The following is a 16,002-nucleotide window of genomic DNA, read 5'->3' on the forward strand; positions in this document are numbered from 1 at the left end:
AGAAATAGAGAAACAAAAAGACTTACATACATAAAATAGCAAAATGAAAGTCATAAATTCTATCTTTCAGTAATTACATGGAAATGGACTAACACTCCAATCAAAAGGCAGATATTGGTAGAAAGGGCTTTTTAAAAATTGATCCAACTACGTGCTAGCTACAGGAGACACATTTTATATTCAAAGACACAAATAGGTTGAAAGTAAAGAATGGAAAAAGATATACCAAGGAAATAGTAACAAAAAGAGAGTTGCAGTGGCTACACAATATCAAACAAAATAGAATTTAAGACAAAAATCATTACTAGAGACAAAAAAGAACATTTTATAATGATCAAAAGGTCAATCCATCAAGAAGACATAACAAGTATAAATATACCTAACAACAGAGTCCTAAAATACATAAAGCAAAACCCAACACAATTGAAGGGAGAAATAGACAATTTATCAAAAATAATGGGAGACTTCAATATCTCATTTTCAATAATAGAAGAACCAGACAGAGGACCAAGAAGGCAGCGATATTTGAACAGCATTATAAACCAAATAGAACTAAAAAGCATCTATAGAACACTCTACTCAACAACAGCAAAAAATACATTCTTCTCAAATGCACATGGAACATTCTCCAGGATAGACCACATGTTAGGCCATAAAACAAGTCTCAATAAATTTGAAAGGATTAAAATAATACAAAGTATGTTCTCCAATCCAATGGAATGAAATTAGAAATCAATAGCAGAAAGAAATTTGGGAAACTCACAAACATGTAGAAGTTAAGCAACACATACCTAACTAACCAAAGTTGATGTCACTGCTTTTTTACCAAAGCTGTAATTATAAGGAAAACTAGACCTCTGAATCAGATATTAGAATGATTCAGTCTTCCCACAGAATGACTGGGAGGGTGCAGAGGGTAAATAAAGGTATCTATTTGTCAACCCCAATATACCATGTCTCTATATCTCATATTCTAAGCTCAAGTTGCATTGAGTCCTACAGCTTCTTTTTTTCTCTATTTTAATTCTTTTACTATAAATGTGAACCCTATTGGTTTGGGCAAGAATTCACCCTCTTCCTTTGGAGCTTCAGTGATGTTCAGGACCAGACAAAGCCTCAGGATAGCAGCACACAAAAGTGGGTCTCTGGTGGAGACCTAATCACCATGCAAACCTGAGGGTTCTCAAGTACGACAGTGTTCAGAAGTTTCAGAATTGAAACTAGGATTCAAAAACAAATAATAAACCCTGAGGTTAGCCAGGAACTTCTAGTAACTAACCCAAGAATTGTACTTATGAGTCTTCAGGCAATGAATTTGTCCTCCTTAGCGATCACCATGCAAGAGTAGACAAAGTAGCATACAGTGGCATTGAATATTTTTTCTATTTCTGTAAAATTATCAATTATTTGCAAAGTTCCCTGTGAATTATCTGCAAACTTTCAAAAATCTGTTCTTAGGACTACCATTTACAGGATATAAAAAATTGGGGTAATGAGGGCCTATCTTTGACAAAGCAGGAGTTAAAATGAGCCGCAAGAAATGAGGCTCATTTGGGGTAAATTCATGAACATTCACATGGCAATTTCTAAGTGGCAGCTAATAAAAATAAGCTTGTAAAATAAGCCAGGTCTATAGCAAAAAAAAAAGTCTCATTTAACTTTCTGGATACAGATTTGTGGCAGACAGACTGGGGATATCATTTGTACTCCTCCATGAAGTTTCATCTAAAGTAAGTGTGGACTTCTCAGGGATGTGATTGTGCTGCACTCACTAGAATCCATTGATGGAAGTGTTATCTCTCTCTGTTCCAATCAGATAACCTGTTTTTTTCTCCTTCAGAACAAGAAGGCTTCTGAGACAGGGGTGTTTTAGTATCATTTTTATAACTAGACTCCAGCCCCAATCCATAATCTGGCTCTCCCAAGCCACTGATGCTGATGAAGGAGTCCTGGTGATGGTCCCCATGTAGCCATCTGGAACTTCCACCTGCTTTGTTTCAAACCCCAATCTCAGGTATGTTGGAAGAAGCCAAGAAGAAGAAAACCAGTCACTACTGCAGAACTCTGAAAAGGTTCAAGAACTGAAGGCACCAAAGTTAGTTTAAGAGGAGCTGAAAATAGAAGAACTGGCTGAAAGTTTATATGGTTTACTGTTAGGCTGCCAGACTCTTTTTCCCATCTTGCACACCCACACAGTTACTCCTCCTTGACCTCAGCAGAATACTGAAGATTTACTTTCAGAAGAGGATGAACTAGAGGGACTTTGGACTCAAGAAGACCTTCAGGAATGCCATTATGAAAGCAGAGGGATTAATGAAAAGTCTACATGCTGAATAGTGAGAATCACACCACCTTCCCCCACCAACTCAATTCTTCCATGTAGCTCTGAGACCACTGGACATCAGGCTTATACCAAGTCAGCTCAAGAGAAAATACTTGCAGAATCTAATAGCAGCTGAGGAAGTCTCCCCACAAAATGGCCAGGTCCCAGCCCAATCACCCTATGGAAAAGCCCATTAGTCAATAAATCCCTTTCAAGCACAGGCAGACCTTCCATCATCTTTTTAGTGCTCTACTCTTAAATCTACGAGAGCAGCAAAAGATCACCAGTCATTTGAAAAAGGTCTCTAACATCAAAGATAATGACCAAAACAAACAACCAGAAAAAAATGAACTCAGAGACATTCTAGATTACAAAAAGGAAACCTCAAAAAGCTCTCATTAAAATCTTTAGAGAAGGTACTGCACTTGAGAAGCCAAGAGCATGATGCTATTTTAAAAAATAAAAATATAATTCACAAAATAAGAAAATGTTGTTGGAACTTTTAAATGATATCAGAAATGAAAAATTAATTAGAGGAGCTAAAAGTTGAGTAAAAATTGCAAAGAGTAGAACAAAGAGACAAACAGATGATAAATGAGATTTTTTTTTTAAAAAAAGAGGATTAATCCAGGAGTTCTAGGATGTCAATAATAAGAATTCCAGATAAAGAGACCAGAGAAAATGGGGCAATTAATTATTTTTTTAAAAAAAGAATTCCTAGAATTGGAGAAGATGCATCTGCATCTTGAAGGGACACATCACTGAGCACCATTCATAATTTCTTTAAACAGACACACACAAAGACCCATCATTGGGGTCCCTGAACCTAAATTATTACTCAGCTCAGAGAAAGAAAAAGTCAAACATCAGTATAAATAAGGGACTTTTTTGGATTCTGAAATGCCAGTAACAAATATATATTATGAAAGCAGAGATTTAAGTCAAATATTATAAACTAAATAATATCTTACATGCATTAAAAGAGCTTCCTATTTTAATGAAAAACAAACAAAAACAGAAAAGATTTTTTATTGGGAGTATATTCAGATAACTCATAAAAACTAAGGGGAAATCTGAATTCTGTATCAGAAATTTCTTTTATTAGCTGTTAAAATAAGTAGTTCATAACAATTAGAAATGTCTGTTTTCCTAGATCTCAGTTAATCTTACATTTATTTATATAGGTTTAGACTATATTCCCCAGTTTTATTTCTTTCAGCATCTTAAATACGAAAGAGCTAACAATATTAATAATGGCTAATTTAATTAATAATAAAATCAACTTGTGAGAATTTGTGTTACCTTGAAATATACCCAAACTCTTGACATTTTAAACTAATTCCCTTTCATCTTATGGGTCATACACTCACCTTGAGGATCAACTTCTTTAGCTAGTTTCAGTGCATCTGAGTTTGCAAGATCGGTGTTGGCTGGGGTAACAGCCAAAATCAGACAGTTCTCCCGTGTGATGAACTGCATAATCATTTCTCTGATCTGGTACTCAATATCTGGTGGCTGATCTCCCACGGGCACTTTAGTAATTCCAGGCAGGTCGATAAGGGTTAGATTTAACACTGTGGAAAGGAAAAAAAAAAAGGTTTTACATATACCGTCAATGCTGAAAGATATCAGCAATGCAGACTCATGTGTCACTTTAGTAGAAATAAAACAAGCTGAGCTTTACGTATTGTGTATCTGAAGAACTTCGACTCATGTGCATAGAATAAAAAGGATAGAATTCAACATGGCTTTTCAAGTTTTCTCTATTTTTATAATATGATTGTGCTAGGCCAAATGATCATTTTAACATAATTTAAGAAGCACTGATTTGCATACCTAATAGTTTTCTCAGAGAGCTGTCACATTTGTAACTGGGGGCTATAATTCAAACACTGAACAATAAGTGAATATGCTGTCTGCCAGTCTTGTACATTGCCTTCAAATGGTGTAAAAATTCTCTGGGTAAGGTTTGCCCTTCCCTTTAAAAACATCATACATTATTTACAGAGTGTTAGCCACTTAACCTATAGGAAAGCCGTTAGCCATTCATGGTGCCATGAGGTTAGTGTGCAGGTCATACAGCCAGACTCATGGAGCACCATTTTGGGAGCCCAGGAAACTACCGAGTCAGTGACTCCAGTCCCGACCTGGCTATCGTTCTCTCTGCACGCTACGTTGTTGGCACCAAGTCCTCTTGGGAAGTCGTAATTGAGCTTATGTCACTCATGGTCCATTTCAAAAGCAACAGAGCTGGGTAGAAGATAGGAGATTAAAATCTGCCCCACTAAAATCTTAGTCAGAATGGAGGCTATTCTGTATCACACACCAAGAACTGGTTATCTGACAAGTTTCTGCTGACAGTCTGGGGAAGAAAAAAAAAAAATCACAGTTGATTCCTCAGGAAGAGATTAAAGAGGAATACATAGGACTGAAAGAAAATTCATTAAGGATAACTCAACCATAGTACCATGCACCTCTAAGATTTTTGCAAAAACTGAAGATATTAAAAACGGAAGTTTTCATGCATACCTCTTCGGAATTCTAAAAGTTTAAGATAAACATAAAGAAAACTTTTTTAAATGACTTACTCAATTCTCTTTTAAAAGTTATCTCCTCCTGTCTCCCCATAAATAATTTTATGAGCTGCTTGGATCATACCATTTACTTAAGTATCTAAGCACAATCCTAGAAACTCGGTATTTTTTCAGAGAAAAAAATCATCTTCTATAAATACTGTATGTTAATTAATATAGTAAAAATTTTTGAGGACAAGAATTTGGAATTTTGTTATTTTACTTACCATGTGGGGAATAGACTCGTAAATTAATGGGTATGGAGGAAATTCCTTTATTCATTCCGGTTACTCGATCTGTTTCTGCTTCAATCTCATGGCGAACTTCATCAAAATCTGTAATTTTTTTTCCTTTGCAATGTAGAAATTCTGCATATTCTACAAAAGACAAATTAATACAATCTAAAATTCATGTACTCTTGCAATAATAAGAAAATAATGCCTCTTTAATTACAAGTCAAAGTATCCAGTATTGCCTCTTCAGCCATCACAATGAGAGAACACAGTAGTTACCAAAAAGCACAGTTAATACTTTAGAAATATTAAACAGTTCAAATGCTAAGGCTGCTAAATTTGCTAATTTTCAGATAAGCAATTAAGTATTATAAGCAGTCTTTAAACCACCTAGCCTACTAAATAAAGAGAATTCTGGCCCGCCAAATGATGAAACAAATAATAGCAACCAATTGTCAAAGAAATTAGAGCTAGGGTACACAAAAAACCTACTTACTAATCCTATTAGAATGTCCTTTTTCAATATCACCACTTTATCACGATGGAATGCTAAATTATATAAATATAGCTTCAGAAGGCAAGAAGATTTAGAAACAACGTTTGCTTTATTCTTTAAAAAGAAATAATATATGGAATATTTTAGCTTTAAAATATACTATTCAAAATACCACACCAATTTCTTTAATTAAAAAGATATTTTCTCAAGAAAAAAAAGATAGGATATTACAAAGAAACTATTTACCTGCAATCTAAAAAAAAAAAAAACATTCAGTGTCTGTAGGCAGAAGGAAAAACTCTAAAGTAACTATATAATAACAGAATATTAGTTTTTTTTTAAATTTCAGTAACATCTTGAAACTGCTGTGCTATCAATTTCTATATCTGCTTCCAGAGATATCAAGTATATGATAAACAACACAACTCAAAAAAGGAAACTGATACTATTAGACCTAAAAATTTTATGATAATTTTAACAAGGGAACAAGTCTTAACAAATACTTTAATTTCTCTAACAACTAGCTGAAGAACTGCTCCACCAAACGTAGACTAAGGCTAAGTATCTTGGGCCAGATAGCAGCTGAGACAATTATTGGTAGTCTTTCTATGATTCCCCACCATAAATATTTAACCTTCACCCACTATATGACAAGGCCAACAGGGAGACAACTACAAGATGTGGCTCATGCATCAATGGTGGAAGTATACACAGCAATTAAGCTTCAGTAGGCTTCAGAAGTCTGGCCTGAAGAGACCACTGCATCATTTGGCATTTTCTTTCACATATTTACCCTCATTAGTGCTGTTTTTATTAGATTATAAATTCTTAGACGATAGAGCCTTTATTTTATTTACCCACTCAGTGGCTAGGCCAGTACCATGTAAGAGTTTAAAGATAAGTAGAGGATAAAACAATAAGAAAAATAAAGAGGAACAATGGATGTCAGATCCTAAAAAATAAACAAACAAAACTTAGTAAGTAAACATGAGCCATAAATAATTTATAATAAACAGTACTTTTCAATTCAACATGTTCTGTGGAAATTGCAAATCTGAGAACTTTTGGCTATCGTAATTATTACGTTCATAGAATTAAAAAGCTTCTGGATCAGGGACTACATTTTCAATTATGTTACTAATCAATAATTCAAGTAACACAAATGTGTACTTCTCTTGTTGCCACTAGATGGCGCCTACTTGCTTTCTCTGTAGGAAACCAATGCCCTTCCAGAAAGCTGTAAAATCAATGCAATTTTCAAATTAGATTTAAATTCATTCCTGGACTTCTGAACATGCTTTTATCTTGGAATTGAGAGATTGGAATTGCGCAGTACCATCTCAAACCTCTGTGTCTTTTTAGGGATAGGGTTCCACAAAGAGATTTAGGGATGTATTTACTGAGCTCCTACTACTTCTCAGGCACTGTTTTAGAAGTTGGGGATATAGTAAAGTGAAAAAAATAGTCTTTAGCCTCATGAAGCTTAAATTCCAGTGAGATAAAATAGTAAACAGTGTGTGTGTGCCAGATTATAAGTGCTATGGAGAAAACTGAATACGGGGGATATTAAATACTGGGGAAGGGAGGTTGCTTTGTTATATATGTCAGTCAAGGAAGGCTTCTCTGATATGATAAAGTAACATTTGAGCAAAGACTCAAGAAGCCATGCTTTACATAAGAGGATCCCAGTAGACTGCCTGAAGCAGACTAGGCTTGGCATATTGGAGGAAGAGCAAGGAGGCCAACGTGCCTGGAGCACAGAGCGTGGGGGAGAGAGGCAGGAGATGAGGTCGGAGCTGTGGTACAGACCTGGATGGTGTAAGGCCTGTGGGCCATTTTAAGGGCTTTGATTTTTACTCTAAATGAATGGTAGAGCACTTGAAGCATTTTGGGTAGAGGGAAAACATGAGGTGACCTAGGTTTTAAATAAAGAACTGTACTGCTGTGTTAAGAACAGACAGCGAGGTATAAGAGAAGAAGTTGGCTAACAGAATAATAAAGGTGAGATGATGAGGCTTGGACCTGGGTGGGAGTGGTGAGAAGTGGTTACATTCTAATGAATTTTGAAGGAAAAACCAGCAGGATTTGCTGATGGATTAAAGGAGAGGTATGGGAGAAAGAAAGGAGTTAAGAATAACTTCAAGGAGGCTGACCTCAGCAATGAGAAGAATTTTGAAGTAGAAAAGACTGACAGAAAGGAAGATGTTGGGGAGATGGGGTTGAGGATCAAGAGATCAGTTTGGCAACCCAATAAAAAATGGGCAGAAGACCTTAATAGACATTTCTCCAAAGAAGACATACAGATGGCTAAAAAGCACATGAAAACATGCCCAACATCACTAATTATCAGAGAAATGCAAATCAAAACTACAATGAGGTATCACCTTACACCAGTCAGAATGGCCATCATCAAAAAATCTACAAACAATAAATGCTGGAGAGGGTGTGGAGAAAAGGGAACCCTCCTACACTGTTGGTAGGAATGCAAATTGGTACAGCCACTATGGAGAACAGTATGGAGGTTCCTTAAAAAACTAAAAACAGAGTTACCATATGATCTAGCAAGCCCACTCCTGGGCATATATCTGGAGAAAACCTTAATTTGAAAAGATACATGCATCCCAATGTTCATTGCAGCACTATTTACAATAGCCAAGACACAGAAGCAACCTAAATGTCCATCGACAGAGGAATGGATAAAGAAGATGTGGTACATATATACAATGGAATATTACTTAGCCATAAAAAAGAATGAAATAATGCCATTTACAGCAACATGGATGGACCTATTGATTATTATACTAAGTGAAGTAAGTCAGACAGAGCAAGACAAATATCATATCACTCATATGTGGAATCTAACTTTTAAAAAGATACAAATGAACTTATTTACAAAACAGAAACAGACTTACATATATCGAAAACAAACTTATGGTTACCAAAGGGAAAACGTGTGGGTAGGGGGGAGGGATAAATCAGAAGCTTGGGATGAACATATACACACTACTATATATAAGACAGATAACCAACAAGGTCCTACTGTATAGCACAGGGATCTCTACTCAATATTCTGTGATTACCTATATGAGAAAAGAATCTAAAAAAAGAATGAATATATGTATATGTATAACCGAATCACTTTGCTGTACACCTGAAACTAACACAACATTATAAATCAACTATACTCCAGTAAAATTAAATTAAAAAGTTCAGTTTGGGACCTATTAAGCTTGTGATGCCTACTACACACCACCCACATGGAGAAACAGAACTGCGGCTAATGGTTGAGAATCACGCAGCTGAAAGACACACAATTCGCATTCATCTCATCTGATAAGTGTATATCTATTCTGAAATTTTTACAGAAGATGGCAGTCAAGGGCTTGAGGAAAGGTTAGCCTTTTCTAATTAGCACAAGAATGCCTTGGGGCTGGATCTGTGAGTCTTTCATCTAGGGAGAAGTCCAAGCTAGATTTATATATATTTGGAATTCATTAAAGTTAGGCAAGTAGATGAGATCACTAAGTGAGAGACAGATAAGGAAGAGGTCAGAGCACTGGGCCCCAGGTTTTCCAATGTTTAGAGGTCAGGAAATGGAGAGTAAGCCCGAGTGGTCAACAAGATAGGAGAAAAAACGCAGAGAGAAAGGTGACCCAAAGCCAGTTAAAGAGAATGTTTCATGAAAGGCGACTTTTCACTCCATCAAATACTGTCAACATGTCAGGTAAGATGAGAACTAAGAACAAATCATAAAATTGGGCAACTTGAGGGTCATTCAGGATGTTGAAAAGGGCTGTTAGAGTGGAGTAGGGTGGGTGATAGTTTGATTGGAATAGACTTTAGAGAGAATGGGAGGAGAGGAAGTGGAGACTGGCTGCAGACAATTCTTTTAAAAAGTTGTGTTGTAAAGGACAGGAAAGAAGTGAGAGGGCATCTGGAGAGGGTTATGAAGTCAAGGGAGGGTTTTATAAAGATGGGCAAACTAATAGCCTGTTCATAGGCTGATGGTATTAATCCAGTCCTGAGGAAAAGCTGATGGTGCAGAAGTGAGAAGGGACAAGTGCTGAAGTGATGTCTCAAGGAAGAGGGGATAGGAAGCACTAGAAAGGAACATGCCAGTTCATCCACAGGAACAGGAAGGAAACAGAATAATGAGTACTGACGGACGACACAAGTAGGTAGAATTGATGGTGGTGAGAGCATGTGAAATTCATCAGGTGAGAGTGGGGATTTATCATTTTGTCGAGTCATTTTATGCCTGTAAAAACCATTTCTGTATTCTCATTGCTTAAACCCTACAAAGACTATTATTTTTACCACAAAATACCACACACACACACACACACACACACACACACACACACATAGAGTGATTCTAAATGACCTAAGAGTAACCATAGCAGGAATGTCAACTTGGGTCTCAACTATGTCCATCACTGGGATTCAGACCTGCCCAGCATATCAGAAGGACTAATGGGCAGGAACCACAAAATCCCTATTTCTATGGGTCTCAAAGAGCTTCCTGGGAAATAATTCATCCTACAGGATATAAAATTCAGGGAAAACCTAATCTAAATTGTCAGAAGGGAGCTACCTGTAGTCCGTCCTCTACCCAGGTCCAGAGACTCATAGGTCTATGTTCCCTTCATCTCTAACAGTACAGTGATAATTGTCAGACCACATATCCTACTTTCTTATTAGAAAAACATGGCAACCATAACTACAATTCAGAATTCACAGCTACAGGATTATATTGTCAATAAGATGAGTCCTCCTAGCAACAAGATAAGCCACTCCTGTTATGGGATCCCAGCTCTCTAGCAAGCAGACTATAAAGAGGTGGACAGCAGAGGTGGCATACATGTTTTTGAACAATTGCCCATAATTGCTATTGAGGAGGATCATCAATCAGCTTATCATCACACAATCCCTGAATAAATCTTGATTAGCAGTGCAGAATTTAAAGGTCACAGCTTTACTTCCCTGCTGTCCAAAAATACAATTATAAATGAAAATCTTGTAAAGGATTATCACAAGAACAATGAATCATTTACTATACTCACGTCTGAAGAATGTTCACATGAGTTTGGGGATGAAGGAAATTCTAACACCTAAGCCAAACCCTACAGAACATGCTGCACCAGCCAATCAATAGTTAGACTTTTTAAGAGCTTATAAGTGTGTATCTTCTAAGACTTTTATGCTGTTGTAAATTAATATGTCTAAAGGTCTAACAAATCTCATCTACGGTCCTGAGATAAATACTTTCTCGTAGAAAAGTACAGTTTCCAGTGGCACAAGCTCTCTTGGCATGTTCTCAGTGTTCCTTTCATTCTAAATGCTTGGTAGTTGGGCACATGGAATGATCTCTTTCTCAAACAATTCCAGGCTTCAGCCCAAGTTCAGTCTGAATGGAGAGTGATTAAATTTCTTAGCCACAAGCTCATATAAAGGTTAAGGCTATGTGTATATAAGCAATGAAATCCTAATAATGCGTCCATGAAATTCTTTTGTGTGTCAGTATAACCTATCTTGCTGAAATTCATAGTACGTTTTCAGTTTCACAAAATAAGACTCTAGTTTAAAAAATCTTTCCTGTTTTCCCAGTATTAAAGCAAAGGTTAAGATACATTTTTATATCAAAGAATGATTTGGGAGAAAAAAGAGGATATTAAAAAAAATCAGAGCTATCATTCTATTTTATTTTTATTTCCCTATAAAGCATTTTAGCACTGTCATTCCTGCTGATCATGAAAAACAAATTACACTAGGTTAAACAGCTGACAAATTGTTTGGGGGAAGGATGATATGGTTTGTGCCTGGGCAGAATTCCAATCATCTGTGAAAAGCACAGCATGACCATAAGAATTTAAATATTTCCAATATGTCCCTTCCATGGGGAAAAACATTCATATGTTTCAATTAATCAAGGTTAAGTAGAAAGGAATTATTATGGAGCACAGGCATATAACCTCCTGTCAATTCTAAGAACTAGGGTCCTCAATACTTTAGCTGGAGTTTTATTTCTAAAATGTTTTAATAGCAATGTTTTTAAGCACGGGGCTCCAATGAAAATGGAGTACATTGGACACATAAACAGGGAATGGTTTTCAATGCAACTAGCTGAATCCACTGGCTGTAAAGACCATCTAGTATGACTACATTTAAAAACATATTTCCTTAAAGGCAAAGGCTGCATTTTACTCATCTGTGTTTCCCTAATGCCTATCATATTTAGAGAAAAGAGCACCTGTAGATTTCTTCCTTCTTCTTTAAAGAAGTCCTCTTTACATACCATTGAGCAATTTGGAAAAATGCTTCCAGAAAGCCTTCAAGTCATTCCAAATTGAAGGCAAGAGCCTGGAACGGTGGTTAAGTAAGCAACAAGGCAAGTTAGATATGAATTATACAGACCCAGATATACAGCAGAAGTCAACTGTGTCCTAAGGTAAACAGGGAAAGTTTAGTAATCAAAAAAAAAAAAAAAAAAGAAGAAGAAATCTAAAGAAACAAACAATTAATCTGAGGGAGTCCAACAGTGGGTGAAAGGTAGAGGTCCCAGTCAGAGGGTAAACAACAATAGGGTGGGGATAAGAAGGGCCAAGGTTTCATAGCAGACAAAAGGTGGGTGCTAGGCAGGTATCAGAGACCAGCTGCAGAAACTAGGGGTTAGCATCAGGGCTCTGGTACTCCTGAGGCAGAGGAGGAGGCCAAAACAGAACTCCGGACCCAAGTGAGCCAGATGGTCCAAGGCAAAAAAACAAGGTGAGAATTCAGTCATGAAATGGGGGGTAGAGCCTTTTTCACAGGAGACAAAGCCAAAGCCACCCACATACGCCTCGGCAAAGAGAGATTAATAATAGTACTTCCTTGATATTTACTTCTCAACAATGGCCTATACAGGTTGCTTGCCTAAGAGTTGGGCTGGGTCTAAAGCCTGGGTGAGGCTAACCCTACAGGTGAGGATTAAGTGGCCACAGAACAGTGCTGGCATATGAGACCAGGACTAACATTTGGCAGAAATCCATCCAGCAATAGGAATTTGTATGGAATTCTACCACAAGTGCCCAAAATAACAATCAGAGAATCAGCAGCTGTAATACTTACATAGCTCAATTTAGTTCCATATTTTTTCAGAAGGAGCTCAAAAAGTATAACAAAAATTAACTCTATTTCATAACCTTTGTTTCCACATAAAACACAATTGAGAAAGAGGACCTTCAAGATGGCAGAGGAGTAAGATGTGGACCTTCCTCCCCAAAAATACATCAGAAATACACCTACATGTGGAACAGCTCCTACAGAACACCTACTGAACGCTGGCAGAAGACCTCAGACCTCCCAAAAGGCAAGAAACTCCCCCACATACCTAGGTAGGGCAAAAGAAAAAAAAAAGAGACAAAGAATAGCGAAGGGACCTGCACCAGTGGGAGGGAGCTGTGAAGGAGGAAAGGTTTCCACACACTAGGAAGCCCCTTCGTGGGCGGAGACTGCGGGTGGCGGAGGGGGGAAGCTTCGGAGCCGTGGAGGAGAGCGCACCAACAGGGGTGCGGAGGGCAAAGCGGAGAGATTCCCGCACAGAGGATTGGTGCCGACCAGCACTCACCAGCCTGAGAGGCTTGTCTGCTCACCCGCCGGGACGGGCGGGGGCTGGGAGCTGAGGCTCGGGTTTCGGTCAGATCCCAGGGAGAGGACTGGGGTTAGCGGCGTGAACACAGCCTGAAGGGGCTAGTGCGCCACAGCTAGCCGGGAGGGAGTCCAGGAAAAGGTCTGGAGCTGCCGAGGAGGCAAGAGACTTTTTCTTGCCTCTTTGTTTCCTGGTGCATGAGGAGAGGGGATTTAGAGGGCAGCTTAAAGGAGCTCCAGAGACGGGCACGAGCCGCGGCTATCAGTGCAGACCCCAGAGACGGGCCTGAGACGCTAAGGCTGCTGCTGCAGCCACCAAGAAGCCTGTGTGCAAGCACAGGTCACTATCCACACCTCCCCTCCTGGGGGCCTGTGCAGCCCGCCACTGCCAGGGTCCCATGATCCAGGGGCAACTTCCCCAGGAAAACACAAGGCGCGCCTCAGGCTGGTGCAACATCACACCGGCCTCTGCCGCCACAGGCTCGCCCCGCATTCCGTACCCCTCCCTCCCCCGGCCTGAGTGAGCCAGAGACCCCAAATCAGCTGCTACTTTAACCCCATCCTGTCTGAGCAAAGAACAGACGCCCTCAGGCGACCTACACGTAGAGGCGGGTCCAAATCCAACGCTGAACCCCAAGAGCTGTGCGAGCAAAGAGAAAGGGAAATTTCTCCCAGCAGCCTCAGGAGCAGCAGATTAAATCTCTACAATCAACTTGATGTACCCTGCATCTCTGGAATACTTGTATAGACAATGAATCATCCCAGAATTTAGGCAGTGGACTTTGAAAGGAACTGTAGACTTGGGGTTTGCTTTCTACATCTAACTTGTTTCTGGTTTTATGTTTATCTTAGTTTAATATTTAGAGTTTATTACCATTGGTAGATTTGTTTATTGATTTGGTTGCTCTCTTCCTTTTTTTTTATATATATATATATATATATATATATATATATTATTTTCCTTTTTCCCTTTTTGTGAGTATGTATGTGTATGCTTCTTTGTGTGATTTTGTCTGTATAGCTTTCCTTTTACCATTTGTTCCAAGGTTCTGTCTGTCATTGGTAGATTAGTTTTTTGGTTTCATTGCTCTCTTCTTTCTTTCTTTTTTATTTATTACTTTTTAATTTTTTTAGGTTTTAATAATTTTTTTTATTTTTTATTTTAATAACTGTATTTCATTTTATTTTTTTTTCTTTCTTTCCTTTTTACTCCCTTTTCTTCTGAGCTGTGTGGCTCACAGGGTCTTGGTGCTCCGGCTGGGTGCCAGGCGTGTGCCTCTGAGGTGGGAGATCTGAGTTCAGGATCTCCTGAACGAGTCTTGCCCACCAGAGACTTCCCGGCTCCACGTAATATCAAACAGCAAAAGCTCTCCCAGAGATCTCCATCTCAATGCTAAGACTCAGCTCCACTCAATGACCAACTACAGTGCTGGACACCCTATGCCAAACAACAAGCAAGACAGGAACACAACCCCACTCATTAGCAGAAAGGATGCCTAAAATAATAATAAGGTCACAGACACCCCAAAACACACCACTGGACGTGGTCCTGCCTATAAGAAAGACAAGATCCAGCCTCATCCACCAGAACACAGGCACCAGTCCCCTGCACCAGGAAGCCTACACAACCAACTGAACCAACCTTAGCCACTGGGGGCAGACACCAAAAACAACGGGAACTACAGACCTGCAGCCTGCGAAAAGGAGACCCCAAACACAGTAAGATAAGCAAAATGAGAAGACAGAGAAACACACAGCAGATGAAGGAGCAATGTAAAGACCCACCAGACCAAACAAACGAAGAAGAAATAGGCAGTCTACCTGAAAAAGAATTCACGGTAATGATAGTAAAGATGATCCAAAATCTTGGAAATAGAATGGAGAAAATACAAGAAACGTTTAACAAAGACCTAGAAGAACTAAAGAGCAAACAAACAATGATGAACAACACAATAAATGAAATTAAAAATTCTCTAGAAGGAATCAATAGCAAGATAACTGAGGCAGAAGAATGGATAAGTGACCTGGAAGATAAAATAGTGGAAGTAACTACCACAGAGCAGAATAAAGAAAAAAGAATGAAAAGAATTGAGAACAGTCTCAGAGACCTCTGGGACAATATTAAATGCACCAACATTCGAATTACAGGGGTCCCAGAAGAAGAAGAGAAATAGAAAGGGACTGAGAAAATATTTGAAGAGATTATAGTTGAAAACTTCCCTATTATGGAAAAGGAAATAGTCAATCAAGTCCAGGAAGCACAGAGAGTCCCATACAGGATAAATCCAAGGAGAAACACACCAAGACACATATTAATCAAATTATGAAAAATTAAATACAAAGAAAAAATATTAAAAGCCACAAGGGAAAAACAACAAATAACGTACAAGGGAACGCACATAAGGTTAACAGCTGATCTTTCAGCAGAAACTCTGCAAGCCAGGAGGGAGTGGCAGGACATATTTAAAGTGATGAAAGGGAAAAATCTACACCCAAGATTACTCTAGCCAGCAAGGATCTCATTCAGATTCGACAGAGAAATTAAAACCTTTACAGACAAGCAAAAGCTAAGAGAATTCAGCACCACCAAACCAGCTTTACAACAAATGCTAAAGGAACTTCTCTAGGCAGGAAACGTAAGAGAAGGAAAAGACCTACAATAACAAACCCAAAACAAGTAAGAAAAGGGTAGTAGGAACATAAATATTGATAACTACCTTAAATGTAAATGGATTAAATGCTCCAGTGAAA

At 38.3% G+C, this 16,002-nt stretch overlaps 1 protein-coding gene and 1 long non-coding RNA gene across 7 annotated transcripts in view; one reads left to right on the forward strand and one right to left on the reverse strand.

Moving 5' to 3' along the window:
* DNM3 (dynamin 3) overlaps window positions 1-16,002 on the reverse strand; it is a 578,846-nt gene that overhangs the window by 421,580 nt on the left and 141,264 nt on the right. For all 6 annotated transcript variants that reach the window (XM_082437591.1, XM_082437593.1, XM_082437588.1 and 3 more), the window contains exons 3-4: window positions 5,124-5,273; window positions 3,694-3,897 (exon numbers count right to left, since the gene is read on the reverse strand). In XM_082437591.1, the coding sequence (XP_082293717.1) occupies window positions 3,694-3,897; window positions 5,124-5,273 (354 nt within the window). The remainder of the gene's footprint in view (window positions 1-3,693; window positions 3,898-5,123; window positions 5,274-16,002) is intronic.
* LOC309649558 overlaps window positions 1-16,002 on the forward strand; it is a 434,139-nt gene that overhangs the window by 245,841 nt on the left and 172,296 nt on the right. The gene's annotated exons all lie outside the window — the stretch shown is intronic.

The sequence above is a fragment of the Balaenoptera physalus genome (assembly GCF_965194825.1).
Source record: "Balaenoptera physalus genome assembly, chromosome: 1".
Lineage (NCBI taxonomy): Eukaryota > Metazoa > Chordata > Mammalia > Artiodactyla > Balaenopteridae > Balaenoptera > Balaenoptera physalus.